Source organism: Hoplias malabaricus, chromosome Y (genome assembly GCF_029633855.1).
Source record: "Hoplias malabaricus isolate fHopMal1 chromosome Y, fHopMal1.hap1, whole genome shotgun sequence".
NCBI classification, from domain to species: domain Eukaryota; kingdom Metazoa; phylum Chordata; class Actinopteri; order Characiformes; family Erythrinidae; genus Hoplias; species Hoplias malabaricus.
In genome coordinates, this window is record NC_089820.1 from 75,552,563 (window position 1) to 75,569,915 (window position 17,353).

A 17,353-nucleotide genomic window follows, 5' to 3' on the forward strand; every position below is an offset into this window, starting at 1 on the left:
CTTTCATGGAAAATAACATCTATAAAAAACTATTGTCAGTCTCACATTGCCTTTAGTTGCTCTTTTGACCAGTGGCACTACATGTTTGTATATATATATATTAATGTATATCTAAAAACTCATTATTTCTAGGTAATAATCAATGTCCCAGTTCTCCAAATATAAACGTTTGTTATATTTTTACATATGAATATTAAGTGTGAATGACCAGTCAAAAGAAACAAGGTGCCAGGAATTAAGCAGCAGAACATTACTTAGTAGATATTTTTAATTCATATATATTTTTAAGAAATGTACAAAGCTAGACACCACACCAAGTCCTTTCTTCCCAGACTGGACTCCACCTGGAGCACTGGTTCTGCAGACTTTCAGATTACAGACTCCTCACTGGAGGCACAGAATGGCATAAACACATCCTCACCAAGTACTCACAACCACTAAGCTGGGTGCAGAATAAGAACAAAAAGACCAAAGACCAAGATAAAGTTATTACTGAAGGCAGTTAGTGCAAATGGTGAAACGTCTACTGAAGAGCTGGGTGACGTTGGTCAAAAATCAGAATATCATCTCCTCTGTCCTCAGTGTGGATTCTGCATACAGATGTTACTCTTGAATCTTAGTAACCCTGTGCAAGGAATGAAAACGTCTGCACTGAGATGGCCAACTAAAAACAAACAAAACAGGTGACAAAACAGAAGGTGAGGCAGCACTGGGTGAAATCGGGCTATTCACAAAGCATGACAAAGTAACAAAAAATGGCCACGAAAAAAACATCTTTCAGCAGTGGTCAGAAAGCAGACAGCCAGGATCTCTTCTGATCCAATACACAGCTTTGTTTATTTAGGAGAGAGACAGCTGGTCTACATCTCCACTATGGACGCACACTCAGGATTCCTTCACGAAACAGTCACGGCTGTTGGAAGATCCTACATGATTCTAGCCTGTGAGTGAAGCCAAAGTGACAGAGCCTTCTAGAAAATCACCACGTCTCTTAGGCCTCTCTGGCCAAGTCCTGACTGACGGTTCATTTTGTCCTTTTCCGTTCAGTCCTGGTCCAGTTACTTTCATCTAGCTCCAAGCATCCAGCCCTTTCTGTTCGACTCTTCTCTTTAGTCAGACTCTACCGCATGCCCTATTAATCTGTCAGTGGTGATCTTTGTGAATGACATATGAATGGTAACTGCTTTTATGATAGAGAAGTGTATGTACATCAAGGAAACTCGAATGAATCTACGGGGCTCTCTGGGCTTTAGGTAGCAGAAACAGCATGACCCTTGTTAAGCTTTTATTATTATTTTTTTTTTGTTTGGATCCCCTGTCTGGGAGAAGAGCCCGGTCCTGTTCAGCTGGGGGACAGACCAGCCTTTAGGTCCACAGCCTCCAGGAGCAGTGAGAAAAGGCAGCCAGCTGCTGGGTTCCTTCTGAGGGACCAAGTACTGATGTCTTCTCAAACCATGAAGGAATTCTGATTTTTTAGTTTCTCTAATTCCTTGATCTGCTGTCTCAGGAAGAGTACCCTAAGGGGAGAAAGATTCAATTAGAATAAATTAAAGCAGGTTTTTTCAAACTTTTTAAGCGACCTACATTTTGTTCACTGAGTTTACTACGTTATAAAGTGAAATATAAACTGATGTTGGCCCATTTTTCCTGACCCCACTATTAACAGTTTTCAGAACTAGGGTGACCCACAAACCCACAATGGTCAGTATTTTCTCCTTTATAAACTATGATAATTATATTATCTTAGTTCAATGTAGTTTTAATGTGTTTGGCCCTAAGTAGCTAGTTAATATCCAGTTCCACCTTAAATGGTAAACCAATTACATTTAGCACCTGCAACATTTAAGGTGGAACTGGAAATCAGCTTCATATCACAGAAGAGTTAGCAGTGGGTGATGATATAGGACTGTTAAAAACGTCTGAAGGCCCATGACGCCTTAAATTTACTTAAAGTCCTGCAGTCTACTGATATCTCTGCAGACTGATGCACAACTACTTTAAGAGCACCGCTAGTACCCTGCTTTTTTTTTCTTTGTGTGTGTTCATAACCTATTGTGCTCTTGTAGGTTCATTTTACATTTATTTACATTTATGCATTTGGCAGACGCTTTTATCCAAAGCGATAAAAGAGTGCAATATGCCAGGAAGTCATAAGTGCATTAAAGAAAGACTTTCAGTGCAAGAGATACTCTCAGAAGAGCTGGGTCTATAAGGATTTCTTGAATGCGTAGAGGGTTCCTGTTGCTCTGATGGTGCTTGGAAGCTCGTTCCACCAGCGTGGTACCAGAGATGAGAATAGCCTCGACTGACCTGTACGGGGGGTTGGCCGTGTTAGTTGGCGCTCCTTTGAGAAACGGAGAGGGCGGGCGCTAACGGATGGTTTTAAGTGTCTATTGAGGTAGATGGGAGCAGAGCCAGTGAATACTCTGAAGGCCATCATTAGTGATTTAAATCTGATGCGAGCAGCTAAGGGTAGCCAATGCAGCTCAACTAATAGGGGCGTGACATGTGCTCTTTTAGGCTGGTTGAAAACCAGGCGTGCTGCAGCATTCTGGATCATCTGTAGCGGTCTCACAGCACAGGCCGGAAGACCTGTCAGGAGGGCGTTGCAATAGTCAATTTTGTTTAGTAGGAGAAGGTTTTAACTACATTTACTTTGTTTCAAAGATGACACTTGAAAATACTGGGTAGAGAAAAAGCTAAGAAATGAGATTCACCTTTAAAGTTAGAACAGCAGTAGCTGCAAAAACTAGACAGTCACATAGTGTAAAGCTTGCACAAAGGGTGTGTTCATTTACATGTTTGTTTATTTCTTTCTGAGTCTAATAAATGAAAAGAAGTGATTAAAAGTAAAAGTAATACTGTGCGATGGGAAATGTATATAAATGTCCATGTCCTAAACAAGATCATTTAATTTATAATACACTTCATGGTCATACAAAGCATCCACTGCCAATTCGCTGTGAACATAACCTTTAATAAGGAACCGTTGTGAATAATCAAGTTTAGAGCGTATTTACGCTATTATAATTTATGTTACCTTTGCTCTCTGAGAGTAGCTTGTATCTCACAAACTCGCACCAAGGACCGGAGCTTTTTCAGCTCTGTGCAGATCTCAGACATGTTGATGCTACCCATGATGTGCACCTCCTCGCGTGACCTTGAAGCCTGCGTTGAAACAGATTTAAAAACATCAGCATAAGGGTCTTTACACATCCAGAAAAACACATGCTAAAGCACACAGGGTCACACCTGCTTCTCTACGTGATCCGTAGGCCAGTTCTGAACATGTCTGATGAGATTCTCATTGAAGTGCAATGCTAGGGAAGGAGTGAAGGTGGTTGGAGGGCATGTCGGGGCACTGCCAATGTTGGTCACAACACAGCCGTTTGGCCCTGAAAGTGCAGATCCTTGGCTACTGTAATGAAATTGACAGAGGGCGTATGAGTATGAGATAATAACTCATACTGCAATATCACATGTTACCAGAAGAGGGAGCCATAAGCAAACAAAACTACCAAACACTCAGCAAATAGTGAAAACGTACAGAATAAAATGCAACAATATATTTGAGGTCAAAAATATAAAGGAACCCCAATGAAGCATAGAAGACAGTATTACTTTTGCCTTTGAAGCCGTGGGTCCTCAAGTTCAGTCACTTTGTCCGTGCTGCTGGAGGAGTGCTGGAGCGCTGACCCCGATTTCATCACTGACTCGCTAACCTGAAAGAAGAAAGACCCTTTGTTTCTTTCTTAAAGCAGACACTTCACCCAGCATAGAACTGCTGCCCGCAAGAAGGTATTTGCAGAGTGGAGAAACAAGAGGAGTGTTTGATAATAAACTGTCAGGTCACAGATGGAGAAAACGACACGTGACATGTTATGGAAAAGGTTTTTACATGTTAAAATAAGTGGTGCGTGGTTTGTGGCTGATGTTTACTTTTTGTTGAGCAGGGAGTGGTCCAGCACTGTGGAGGGACTTTGGGGTGGCTGTGTTGTTCTGAGGTGTGCTCACTATGGGTGACACGTAAGACCTTGGCGATGAGGCATCTGGCGTTACAGACATAGGCGACTGCCCAGACTGCTGAGCTGAGGATTGGAATTAGAAATGTGTTACAAATAACCATATAAACGCTAAATGACATAGCATTTTACAACAGGACACACTTTAAACATCTTGCAAACAGCTACAGCAACTGCACTATTTAATGTTTTATGTTATACATAAGGTCTATTTACACAGCATTAATAATACCTAGCAAAGATATTTAACATCCAAGTACTGGGTCCAAGTCCAAACATGAAAACTACTCTGTTTTGAATCATTTATTTAGTAGTGTCAAAAACAACACACAAACTTTTCAATTACTTTAGCCCAAACTCATTCACACTGAAATGATGGGAGTCTTTGAGGGCAGTGGGTTGTTCCACAAAGGATTTCTCAGTTTAGACAGATAACGTAAGCCCACAGTCAATGGGAATAGAGATAAGGTATATTCCTATAGGACCACCCTGATCCCTGGTCTTAAGTTGTGTCTCTAACTGAGAAATCCTATTTTGGGTATATGATACAGCACAACGCAACTGACAAAAACAGAGCCCATACATTAGTTTTAAGGGCAACGCAGTCTGTTTAATTATAAGGTTGAATAATATATAAAAATCAAAGCATGAACAGAACAGAAACTGCACTTTTGCTATATACTTTTCAGTGGCCATTTGTGGTTACGTGACATATGACGTGTCCAGAGTGCCTGGAACTGTGAGCATACCTTGAGTGGATAACTGAGCAGCTTGGGAAAGCAGAGTAGTGATGTTGAAAGCAGACGGTCCAGCATTGAGAAGTTTATGAAGCATAGACTGTAAGGAAGCTTGGGTGACAGCAGCTGTAAGGACTTGGAGAGGGAAACACAGAGAGAAAGAGACGCAAACACAGAGTCAAAGCAGGATTACAAACTGAAAGCCACTGCACAGAGACAACATAGGACTACACGAAACACAGTAGACTGTAGAGCTGGAATGGAGACTGTTAGAAAATCAAAGTATTATCACATCATGATCAGCTTTTCAGAGTGTACAGGGGATGTCCGTGTTTTGAATGATCTCAGTCTGGTGCGTTTTTCTATACGGCAGTAAACAGGAGTGGCTGAACTTGTGCGTGACAAAGTAAAATATTAAAACTATTTAAATAAATCGGTAATTTTGTGTCTTGATTTAATGTTCTAGTCACAAGTATATGTTAACCCCATGTTATCCACAGGCTAACAAGCTTGACACCAGTGCAACACAATATGACACATAATGACTAAATCCCAGACAAGTAGTCTAAGTATCATGAAATAATTTACCAATGTCATCCACCCCGTACACTGGATGTCATTAGTAGCCCCTGTGGACTAAGGCTTATGTTTGTTTGTTCAGACTTAATCTAACCTGAAGCAGAACATGAGAAACACAAGCAGTTAGCTGCAGATAGGAAGACCTGAGGCAAACAGAAAATAGATGAATCTGACTAAAACTACACAACATTTTATTGAAAACAAATATTCATGGCAGAGCAAAACTTCAAAAAGGTAAAGCAGGTCATGCCACCTAGTCACGATACCAAAATCACTATAATTCTCGATACCAATTTCGATACCACAACAAAAACTAAAACAATAAAACAAATGCAGGTCAACATAAATGCTTTTATATAAAAAGTCCCTTTTCAGCAAAAAAAGGGAGCAGTTTAGTTAATAATTTATTTATTTATTTATTTTTTGCTTACATTTGTTTCTAACCCAGTTCTCTACCCTTTAAATGCCAAACGTGTTGGAAGTTGGGAGCTTCACCCTGACTGGCTGTAGAGCAAGGCAAACTCTCTCAGACTACTCCTGTATTTTAACTGTCTCAGTTGGAGAAAGGCCCCTAGTGAAAGAAATCTAAGCTTTGAAAACACATTCATTGTGTTGATTGTTGTTTGTTCAGCTTGTGAGTCGTATCTGCGTGGGTCCTTTAGGCAGGGAAACTGAATGCTCTCTGAGTTTGTCCCACCTCCTTGGTTGTGCATTGCCATAACTTGGCTCCTGATTGGTCTACAGGTTTGCTGAGAGCTTTTTTTTGTACTTTGTAAACTTTTTGCCAGTGCTCTTTACACAAACGTGAGGATTGCTAATGAAAGTTTTGACAAAAAGACTCAAATTTGGTCTCGTTTTGAAGGGAACAGCCTAAAGTAAGGTAAGCTTTGTGGGTGAGTGCTTGTGGGTTCTTCAGGCTTTGTGATGGAGCATTCTTGTTTGGTCGTCAGACTCAAACACAAAATTTCCGTACGTAATTTTTTATTTTTTTTTTTGCTTCTCCTGCCGACGCCATTCCTCATGTTGTTGTTGTTGTTTTAGCTTTCTCAACGTATCGTAGGCTTATTATTGAGACCATCAGTGAAGCCTTCGGTACCTCTGGTACCACAGGAAACAAGAACCGTATCGTTTTCCGTATATTGGTATCGACGTGGTACCGAAGAATTGGTTCTTGTGACATCACGATCACCTAGTACAACAAATAAAGGTAATCTTCATTGCTCTTAAAGCCCTTCAAGGAGAATCAGGTTTGCTTGACAGGTCACACTCAGGATTAAGAGAAGATGACTTGTTCTCAAAGAATATTAAAATCATGCATACTCTCAATAAGCTTCCGACATGCAATGCTCTGTAAAACACTGAAAAAAGCTAAACGTTTTCACGAGAAGCACAACACAGAAAAGCTAGAAAAAGAAAATGTAATTGCTCTGATTATCAACAGGGCTGTCACTATAAGCTACACTAGAAATGTGGTATCTACTGATTATTTTGATGACTGAGTAATTATTATTTAACTTCATAAACATAACAATTACAAACCATGCATTATTTTCCAAAGCCTCCAAAACCTCTTACTAGAACAAGACTAACAAAGAGTCCTTGAAGAAGACAATGAAAAACATTGGAAAAAATTTTATGTAAATATTAATTTGGTATAAATACGTATAAATGGGTGTGTTATCTTGTTTAAACTGAGTAACCATGTTCAGCCATACAAAGGTGACAGCCCTAGACAAGAGAATTTTCACAGAGGAAGTGAGAGTATTAGTCACACTGTTAATACAGCATCAGGGCCCCACGTGACATGCAGAAAGCTTGAAGTAAAAGAAGTAGAGACCACTCTTGTGAGCGCTTACCCTCATTGATCTTGCTCATGTCCACGCTGGAGTTGTTGATCTGCAGGGTGGCCTGTAAAGCAGGGAGCAGCTGCCTGAGGAGAGCCGGGTCTTGCAGAAGAGTGGAAGTGTGGGACTGCAGGGCAGGAGACACTGTGACTGAAGAAGTCGACGAACTGGAAGGGGCTGAAACGTGCAGACCCACAGAGGAACTGGCAGACGCCTGAGAGAAGCTGGTATGTGATGAGGGCTTGTCAGCTGAAGTGGGCTCTAAAGATAGAGCAAATGTTTGAGCAGGAGAAGCACTGCAAGGCACATAAGGACTGCTGCATATACACAAAATATTAGTACTATGATTAAGATGGATGAACAAAGAAATAATAAAGAGGTAATTCTCTGTTATGTTAATCCAGGAAGCTCTATTCCCAATTTCTGTAATTTATAAATCTTGTGCAATTTTATTGCTACCCAATATGACACATCATACTACACAGAAACACATTAAAGGATGGATAATGTAACTTGCCCTTCATTATTTGAAAAGGTAGCTAATTTATCTGGTTAATATAGTGTTTAATTTGAGGGTTCATCTGTCATTTGCAATGACACTAATATACATTTCTAACCTTTAGATCATCCAGCTATTACAACATCACAAAAGCCCTACAACCCTGTACTTACTCATACCAGTGACCGCACTGGCAGAGGCGGCCTGCATGGCCTCTTGTCTGTAGTCTCTATCTTTGGGGAAACTGTTGACCACAACAGCCTTAGAAGCTTCCTTCTGTCGCTGCTCCCTACAAAAAGAGAAAAGAGGTTTAAGGGCTGGAGTTTGTTTGGTTAAATTGCTGTATTACACATAAACTCACAAAACACCCACCTCTCCAGCCACTCCTTGGGCTTCTCCCACTGAGACACCTCTGTTCTGCAGTTGTAATAGTACTTCTTGCCTGAAGAGCTAATGTGTTCTGACCAGTCATCAGCCAGCTCACGTGGCTGAGAGGAAAAAAATAAAAAAAGGGAAACAAGAATAATTCATGAAAACCAAAACCACTGACAGAGAATGTGACAGTATGCCATAAAAAAGAACATCAGGCTGTTTAGTCAAATGGTTGCGTACCCAAAAATCAAATAGGTCCAATCTCATGCATAACTGACTTTTCTCAAACAGGGGAAAATACAAAGGAAGTAACCAAACTTGCACCATGCAAATTTAACACAAGTTGACAAAAATGTGGGGCAAAAGATAACACAATGAGTGGCCTACATGCTGCTGCTGCTGGTGAACGCTTTGTGGAAATTTCCACAATTTGAAGAAGTCTACAAACCTTGGCTTATTTAATAAGTTGAAAATCCCATAACGCTGGACTTTGTTATTGAGATACAGTCAGTGAAATAACATGGAAATTTAAAAACTAGAGAGTAGGCCACTTCTTGGCAAGTACATTTTAATACTTCCATTTAGATTTAAGCCAGTGTGGTGCATCGAGTTGTACTGTAAAATTCATACAAATCGTATTTTTAATTTTGTCCCAAATTATCAATTCATCATCTCAGGTCTGTAGTGAACGTAGAGGGTACCCTGCAATTTTTCAACAGAGAACAGATAACTACACACTTACCATTTCAGGACATTTGTTAGGAAGGGAGTGAGAGTTGGAGCCGTGATGGCCATGATTGACGGAGTTCTCTTGTGGTGAAGAACTGGTGCCTGAAAAAAAGATATACAAAATTCAAATGCCCACCTAAACCCATTTTTGTATTTTAACAAGTCTTTGGCTGACAGGCTGCACAGTGTGGAAATGCTTTAGTTGTCTAAACTCACTGTAATGAGTCAAGACTTCATTTGAAATGTTTTACATGCTACACTGCTGTTAAATGGAGACATGTGCCACAGCTCAAACTGTGGAAACAGTGGTGTCAGGATAGGGTGAGCCGCGTTTTCCACTGACCTACCGATTTGGACCAATGGCATACAACACCGAAGCTAAACTTTCTGACATTTTCCAGAGATGTACCAGTTTTTTGTTTTTTTTTCACTGACCAAAGAATAATTCAAGCCTCATCACAAGCTGTCACAGCAGTAAAGCCTTTTCCGCTTGTTTTTAAAGCTTTAGTTCCAAAGTGAAACTATGTAATCATACAAATCTCTAAAAAATAAAAACACCATGCCCTGTCTGGAACTGTGTCACCCAAAGGAGGTAGAGAGAGATGCTTCTGGACTTGATTCAAGGGCTTTGAGTTCATTCTGACCTATGCGCATTTGTTCTGAGCGCCAAATTACCACCATTATTATTACTATCATTATTTCCCAACAGATTTTTATTTAAAAAAAGCTGTGTTCTAATTCTTCTCTTCTCCAAATTATAATCATATCAGCAAACAATATCAAAAATGTAGCTGCTGACCAATCCTATAAAAGGTGACCTTTGAAAAACAATAGTCTATATGGAGTACTACCAGAGTTGTGTACATATTATACATGAACAAGCAGAAACATTGTCTTCTGGGTTTCCCATTACAGAAAACCTTAATCTATACTGTTTGAACTTACTGCTCTCTTTAGGTCGAAGCATGTGGAGCGCTCTTGTGTGGCCGTGTCCGGAGCCATCACTTTGCTTGTTGTCTGGGCTGTCTGAGCGGCGTAGCATTTTATTGGGTGGAGTTTGGTCAGACGAGTTGTGGACCTTTTCATGACGGTGGTCATTTGTTGCGTGACTTTTAGATTGGTATTTGAAGTTCTGCAAAGTAAAGGATGAAAAACTAAAGGCAGGAAGATAGGAGATGGGGATTCAAGCCCAACAACATCCTTCACACTGCTGAAACTTATTAGCACAATATGTTTACTTGGATGACAAATTTAAGTTAAACTAAGTATTACAAGCAATCCAGGTGCAAGAGAGAAAAACTACAAACCAAAAAAAGGAATCAAAAACTAAGCCTGAAAAAGAAACAGACCACACAACAGATTTCCTTCCTAACAATTACACTGATGTAGAAGAGTTAATATTAGAACTTCTCTGATCTATTCTGAATGTCAGAAAATGTATGTAATAAACTGCTGCAGGGCAGTCTGTTAGTTGGTCTGAGGTAACGTAATATCCCATAGGATGTAAATAATCTGAATAAGACCTTATCTTAAAATCATTTACTTCTCCTAAACATTGTTTTATTTGACATCACTGTGAGATGTAAGGAACTGTTCAATATTTATTTGATCACTGCCTCACTAGTGGCTTAACTCTTTAGTATCAGACCCCTCTCACTCAGTACTAGCGGAAAAATATTTACAAAATGGCATGCGCAAGTGTAAGATCTCATTGACTATATAAGTACACACATTAATAAGCCATTATATGATTACCACCTCCTTGTTTCCACATTCATAGTCCATTCTCCCAGCTCTGCTGCCTATAGAGGTGAACGTTGTAGCTCTAAAATTACACAGTGTAGTCCACTTGTTGCTCTACAATGCTTAAAACCACCACAGTGGGTGGTGGATCATTCTCAGCGCTGCAGTGACACTGATGTGGTGGTGGGTGTTTGTATGTGTTGCCCTATTATGACTGGATCAGATACAGCAGAGCTGCTTAAGTTTTTAAACCCTTCAGTGTCACTGATGGACTGAGAACAGTCCTCATATACACATACACACACCTATAAACACCCACCCTGTCGATGCTATACTAAACTGTACTATATACATTTTTGGAACTCAAACTTATTACTTTGTAGTTTACTAAGATGCCCCATATTTGCACTAGATGTTTAAAAGTGGCTCTGAGGATTTGGTTGCATCCAGGACATTAGTGAAGTGATGCAATGCATATATGATGTGCTATGAATAATTAATTCCAATGAAACCCACTCCAAGGATACAGAATGGTGCTACATCACTTCAGAGAACAAGTTCACTATACTACACTCCAATACTGGGAGATTCATACCTTGATATTGGTTATGGTCACATTAGGCGTATATGCAAATATTTTCTATGGCGATAATATCTTTATAATGTTATTGAATGTCTGTGTCAGCAATGGGTGCACTTTAAAATAGCAGATATCACCCAGTACAAGAGGGGTCTACAGACATTTGGATACATAATGCCCCAGGCCTGAAGCAGTCTGCCTACAAATCAGTTAAACCTGAAACCTTATATTTGATAAAATGGTTTTCAGTTCGATATTTAACCTACAGTTTGTACGCAGTTAAAATGACGTAAGTCTAGTAAAGATTTTAAGCTGTCGACAATAGTCAACTCCCCTACGTTTATTGTTAGTTTATCATTGAAATTCACAGTTCCACCTTAAATTTTGCGGCAGCCTATGGAGCTGGAATGGAACCGCTGCAGCATTTAAGGTGGAACGGAAAAATTCGAATAGGAAGCTAAATTCAGCTTTGCTTATCTAGATTTCTTCGCAGCTAAAATAGAGATTTTATTTTATTTTCTACGTGGACTTTAACTTACCTGATAAGACTGATAATCCCTTCGGTCACTGCAGCTATAAAAAAGAAGGAGAGGGAAAGTTAGTAAAGTTAGGAACAATGAAAGTCAGTGCGTTAACTTTAATTTGATGTTTAGATGCTAACGTAAAGCTAAGCTAAAGCTACTCGGCCCTTAAACGAACTGCAACAGAAACGAGGCTAACCGTGGGCATGTTTAAAGTCTTTAATGTTAGTTTAAAGTGTGTAAAGGTGTTATAAAATGTCAAAATAAACATAAATTTTGTGGTTGTTTTTACCCATCAGCTAGTCTTGGTTGTTTCCGCGCGTACATTACCATTAACGCTTCAGCTGCGGATGTGGACACTCGCCCCAAAACACTGAGAAATTAAACTAAAAATAATACAAAATAAAATCGAAAAGTGCACCACGCTTCTGATACGTTTTACCCGTAGTCTTAACAGTCTAAATAAAGTTATAAGGATGTGTAATGTGCTGTTTTTTTGCTGGTTTTGCTTCTCTTTTCTGGGGCAGAAAGCCGCCGGTCCATCGCTCAAGGATTTCAGAATGGCGCCCCCTACACCACCTTCAACACATTTCTCTCATACAGCACTTCATTAACATTTCTCAACCTCGAAAATCATATTGAGATACCAAATCGATAGTTATACCACCTTAAGCTATAACACGACACATTAAAAAATAAAGAAAGAAAGAAAAACTATTTCATGTAAGACCAATGACTTTGTGATGGTGTGTTAGTGTGTGTTGCAGATCAGACACAGCAGTGCTGGAGATTTTAAGGTGTCCACACACTCTCCACTCTGTTAGACACTCCTACCTCGCTAGTCCACCTTGTAGATGTAAAGTCAAAGACAGTAGTTCATCTGTTGCTGTACAGTTTGTGTTGGTCTTCATCAGTGGACAGAGAGTGCTGCCCTCAGGACACTGTTGGCTGGATATTTTTGGTTCCTGAGAACAGTCCAGCGGTGTCTGCTGTGACAGATCCACCTGTACCAGTGCAACACACACTGACACACCAGCACCAGCATCATGTCAGTGTCACTGCAGCGCCAAGTGTGATCCAACACACAGATAATAGTCTACCTGCATTGTGGGCTCCTACCCAGTAAACAAGGAACTTCCCTGGACGTTCAAAATAGGTCTAAAAGTAGTCTGTCCGTCAAGGACATATTTTAAACGTCAATGGACGTCCAAAATCCATCTTAATGAGTTAGTTAATTGGTGACCAATCGATAACGTCAGTGGACGTCCAAAACGCGTTTTATACAAGTAAATTATTTCGGGACCAATTAATAACGTCAATGGACGTCCAAAATACGTCTAATAGTCGTCTTTTCAATGTCTGTGTTTGGACGTCTTTTCAACTTTCATTTCCAACCTTAAGAGAACGTTGATTAGACGGCAGTCATTACGTTATTTCAACGTTGAATCAACGGCTAATTGTTTACTGGGTAACCATTGAAAAACAGAGTAAAGGGGGGCAAAATGTCTGTAATTGTAGATTTACAAAGTGGTTCTGTGTTGTGTGAGAGGAGGGACAATTGTTGCTCAGTGTGTGTGAATATACCCACACACAGTAGATGATGGTGTATTTATTGGCAGTGGAAACAGGGAATGGAAAATCTCACTGAACTGAACCCTGGTACATTTAGGTCAGTATTGATCACTATCTTGTTGATCAGTTGCAAACTGATTCATGCTCTTCTCGGACAGTATTTTGGTAAGTCTTATATTGTTGTCATATATTCTGAATTTGTCACTGCTGATTTCCAGTGTGGCTAAACTAGATCTACATGTGTCAGCCATGTTTACCATTATATAAAACAAGCTATGCTGCAGGTAAACCTTTAAAATGACATTAATATTCCGATCTTGTACCTTTGTTTTGGTTATACGTGTGCTAGGAGACTGTAGAAAAAGAGATGTATCCAACAAGATGAATAGAGCTTCAGGTAATTAGAAGGATGTTGTAATGAAATTAATATTCGTAGACCTGTTTTACAAAAGTGATTTTCTTATACAATGACAGAGAGCTGCAGCATTTTATTTATGACTAATTTATTTTGAATTGCTCAGAAATACTTGATACAGAGAATGATGTATGTATAAACTGCTTCAACTATAGTTTATGTTATTGGCTGAAAAAAATACTTTTGAAAATAAAGGCTTATATATATTTATTATATAAATCATTTAGTCATTTACAGCGAATGCACCAGGTGTGAACTGGATTCACATGCTGCATAAATAAATGACCAATGATGGGTGTCATTTCACAAAAGCTGCTGACTCTTGTCTTGGTATTAAACATCGTTTGGATGATACATTCTAACGTACAGTATGTAATATAACAGAGTTTACGTGCCGTTTCCTTCGTTTTTAGCTTGAGACTGCACTTATTCTCCAACAGGTGGCAGTATGGGGTCAGTATTAAAACGGGAAGTAAGCTGGCCTCTACAAGTTTACGTCAAAACCACATATTACTTCACTAAATATCTGATGTATCAGATGGACCTAGTGAAGTAGTGTGGTTTTTGACGACGCAGACCCAAAGTCCGCACTTGCAGCTTATGATTAGATATATTTCCAAGTAAATTAAACGTATGTTAGCACTAAGACACTACACACACACACACACATATATATATATATATAATTTAAGGACATGAACACAGTCCACAAACCGCTAGCAGATCATTAATTTGTTGCTTATATAGTTCCAAACTAAACAGTGTGTCACTTGCTGATCTGAAATAAATGCACAATTAATTCTCCTTCTAAAAACCTTTGACATTTAGGCCTTTGTTGTGAGAATTTGATTGCCTTCAGCCCCAAGAATATTAGTGAGGTCATATATGGATTTTAGATATTTTTTGAATCACAACCACTTCTCCAGCTCATTCTAAAAATACTGGGTGCTGGACCCACATTATTAGGAGGTGTCTGGATACTTTTTGACTGAGACTGTATGTGTGAATGACACAACACTATGTGTGTACCATTTTTCTCTCACCCAGAAAGCCTAGTGAGTTGCTGGCACAATCTCAGTGACCTGCTGTGGATTTCTGAACTCTGTTTTGAAGTCTTAAAGAGATGTTGTGTCCGTCTTCAAATCCTGGCAGTAAGTTTTACCTCAGGCATGCATGAGTTTTGAATATATTCATTATTTTCTTTAGTGAAAATCATTTTAAAGCATATTTCCGTGGGTTTACCTGGCAGTTCTCAAGCTCCTTTTATACTTTCTGGTTACTCCAGGTATATAGGACGGATGTAAGTAAATAGACTCTGTTGCGATTGGCTGCCTTCTATTGCGCAACTTGGGTGGAATCACTCTAGAACTTCAGCATAAATAGCTATAGGCTGCAAAGGCAAATATATGTCAGTGCACTGCTTTTCGGGACATCTCTAAATAAATAGATAAAAATTATAAGTCAATAAATAAATGAAGGCTGGGGCTCAATTTCCATTTATGGACGTGGGGAGGGAGGTGTGGTTTAGAAACTTCAGTCGCATAACTGTTGTAAACTGTTTCATTTCAAAGAGTGAGGAATAGTCAGCTTTCCATGATGCTGGCCCTTTTTCAGCCAGTCAAGTAGGAGTTGCCCAGGAGCAGGTGGACTGCAGCTGGGTCAGGCTAAGCATGACCATGCATGATATAGACCTGCATGAGGGAGTAAGAAATAGCTTCGTTGTAGGGAGTTAACCAGCTTCATCAAACACTTCAGTAACTAAAGCTGTAAATCTAGCTCTGTAGGTCTGTGTAAGCACACCTGGGCTTTCAGAAGAGTATCTGTTGTCCAGATCCCTCTATGCGGCCTGTTTATCCGACACTCTTTTTACCAGCAAAGTTATTGGGGAGGTTTGTTGGGTTTGGACGCTTTGTGGCTGTCTGGCTAGTTTGTTATCCCCTGCAGAGTTCCTCCTGCCTCCCCTGCTTCCCCTAATGCGGCCGCTCTGCTGCTCTTCTCTTCAAATTAAGTTTAATGATGCGGTCTGAGAAATCACTGGCAGCCACATGTAATCATTTTATTTCGCACTTTGAACAATCCCCTCTCGGGTTGTGATAATGAAGAAAAGTCCGGTTTTCCTTTGCCTCAGCCAGTGCACCACATGCTCCTGGAACTGTAAACTTTTCTGAAAGGTGGTGACAGGCGTTCGGGACACTTCCTCAGCCTCGGTCACTGCAGCAAGGATCAAGGAGTGGAGCACAATCATTTTGATTTTTTGTTCAGTTACGGGGCACTGTTTGGTTTATGTAGTTATATGCAGAACCATCTGAGGGTGCTGTTTGAAAGATCTTGCTAGAAAAATATTTGAATGCTCTCCCGCTCTCTCTCTCTCTCTCTCTCTCTCTCTCTCTCTCTCTCTCTTTCTGTGTGTGTGTGTGTGTGTGGGTGGGTGTCTGGTTTCACTCACATTGTAGAGACCTAAACCAACTTACACACCAACATTTTGAGGGGGTGTGACTTCTTTGTGGGTATAATGTGAATTATAATGTGAATAATACATTTTTACAAAACATATTTAAAGCTAGGGCTAAGCCTAGGGTTAAGGTTAGGGTAATTGTTAGGATTACGCAAGTAGTAGTTATGGTTAAGATTTGGGTAAATCACCACAAATTAATATAAGTCAATGAAATGTCCCCACAATGCATGGAAAATAAAACTTGTGTGGATCTATGCACACACACAATTGTATGGTTGTCTACGTAATTGCAGCACAATGCAAGAAAACTGTCTTGAGTGTGTGTGCGTGCTAATTTAAGAACCAAATGTTCCTACAAAATGAAGGAAAACATTTTTCTGATACTCCTGGGAATTTATTTTGGGAAAGAGCAGGACACATAGTATATTAAAAAAAAAAAAAAACATGCAGCCAACAGACGGCATGTACAATTTAACACATTTGATGTACATTACACCGATAACCTCCTTTTAATTTATTTGTTCAGACAAACTTTCTAAATTACGGAGGTAACAGATTGTAAGATGCAAAAAATCTGAGATGATGTTGGGAATATGAGGATATTCCCAATGATAAAGAGGCAAAGAAACTGGGTGTTTCAGTGGAACAGCCCATAAAGATATTAATACAAGTGTAAGTGTGTTTGTGATTTGAATTCCCATCTCACTTTCTCATCTCCAATTCTCCAGGTGCCTGTAGGCTGCTGGTCACCCTGCTTTACGGACTGGAGTCTTATATGGACGCTACAGAGGACAGCCGTTTCCTACAGGACCTGCTTATGGGAAACACCCTACATGTCCTAATCAAGGTTAACACAGTCTGTCATATCACCCCCTGCATTACTTTATAATAACTACACTCAGACTGATAACATCTACATCATATAGCTCATCTCATCAGCTCAGTTCTGGGATTTGTTTTAAGTTCAGTAGTAAGTGACCCTCTGTGAAGCATCAACAGTGGACTGTCAAAATATGGCACTGTTTTTTTTTATGATTGAGTTTGTATTAATGAGGGTGTATTAATTAGTTATTATTATTATTACTGTCTTAAATAATTTTTATTGAATGTCCCAGAGTAATATGAATTATTGTATTAATTGCTTACAAGATATAGTTTAATGTATATAACAATTACTATTATTAGTGAATAATTCAGACTTTGCTTAACCACTTATTAATGCTTAATATCATTTTAAACATGATTCATCAATGTACAAATGGTGTATAATTTAATACAGCATTTT

At 39.4% G+C, this 17,353-nt stretch overlaps 2 protein-coding genes across 3 annotated transcripts in view; one reads left to right on the plus strand and one right to left on the minus strand.

Moving 5' to 3' along the window:
* Positions 1-1,062: 1,062 nt before the first annotated feature.
* LOC136679569 (WW domain-containing adapter protein with coiled-coil-like) lies at positions 1,063-12,650 on the minus strand. 2 transcript variants are annotated; one of them, XM_066658178.1, is made up of 13 exons: positions 12,461-12,650; positions 11,645-11,678; positions 9,728-9,914; positions 8,796-8,884; positions 8,054-8,169; positions 7,855-7,970; positions 7,195-7,443; positions 4,772-4,894; positions 3,940-4,088; positions 3,622-3,722; positions 3,253-3,418; positions 3,041-3,168; positions 1,063-1,517 (listed from the first exon to the last, which is right to left on the minus strand). In XM_066658178.1, exons 1-13 carry the CDS (start codon positions 12,535-12,537, stop codon positions 1,448-1,450), a joined length of 1,605 nt encoding a protein of 534 aa, XP_066514275.1. In that variant the 5' UTR covers positions 12,538-12,650; the 3' UTR covers positions 1,063-1,447. The 2 variants fall into 2 exon arrangements, with proteins under 2 accessions (XP_066514275.1, XP_066514276.1); XM_066658179.1 differs by lacking the exon at positions 12,461-12,650 and adding an exon at positions 11,919-12,211.
* A 2,034-nt stretch (positions 12,651-14,684) lies between these two features.
* The window catches only part of LOC136679354 (MAGUK p55 subfamily member 7-like), a 55,223-nt gene continuing 52,554 nt past the window's right edge, over positions 14,685-17,353 (plus strand). The window contains exons 1-2 of the mRNA XM_066657829.1: positions 14,685-14,764; positions 16,797-16,915. Of these exons, the coding sequence (XP_066513926.1) occupies positions 14,737-14,764; positions 16,797-16,915 (147 nt within the window). The 5' untranslated portion in view covers positions 14,685-14,736. The remainder of the gene's footprint in view (positions 14,765-16,796; positions 16,916-17,353) is intronic.

What these genes read in the sequence shown, in the direction of transcription:
- LOC136679569 (XM_066658178.1), bottom strand. Translation starts at nt 12,537, where the DNA reads ATGAAGACCAACACAAACTGTACAGCAACAGATGAACTACTGTCTTTG. An exon ending in CATGAGCAAGATCAATGAGG is followed by an intron (nt 4,895 to 7,194) that starts GTAAGCGCTCAC and finishes TCCCTCTCCAAG; the next exon opens with TCCTTACAGCTGCTGTCACC. An exon ending in GCTACTCTCAGAGAGCAAAG is followed by an intron (nt 1,518 to 3,040) that starts GTAACATAAATT and finishes TTCTCCCCTTAG; the next exon opens with GGTACTCTTCCTGAGACAGC.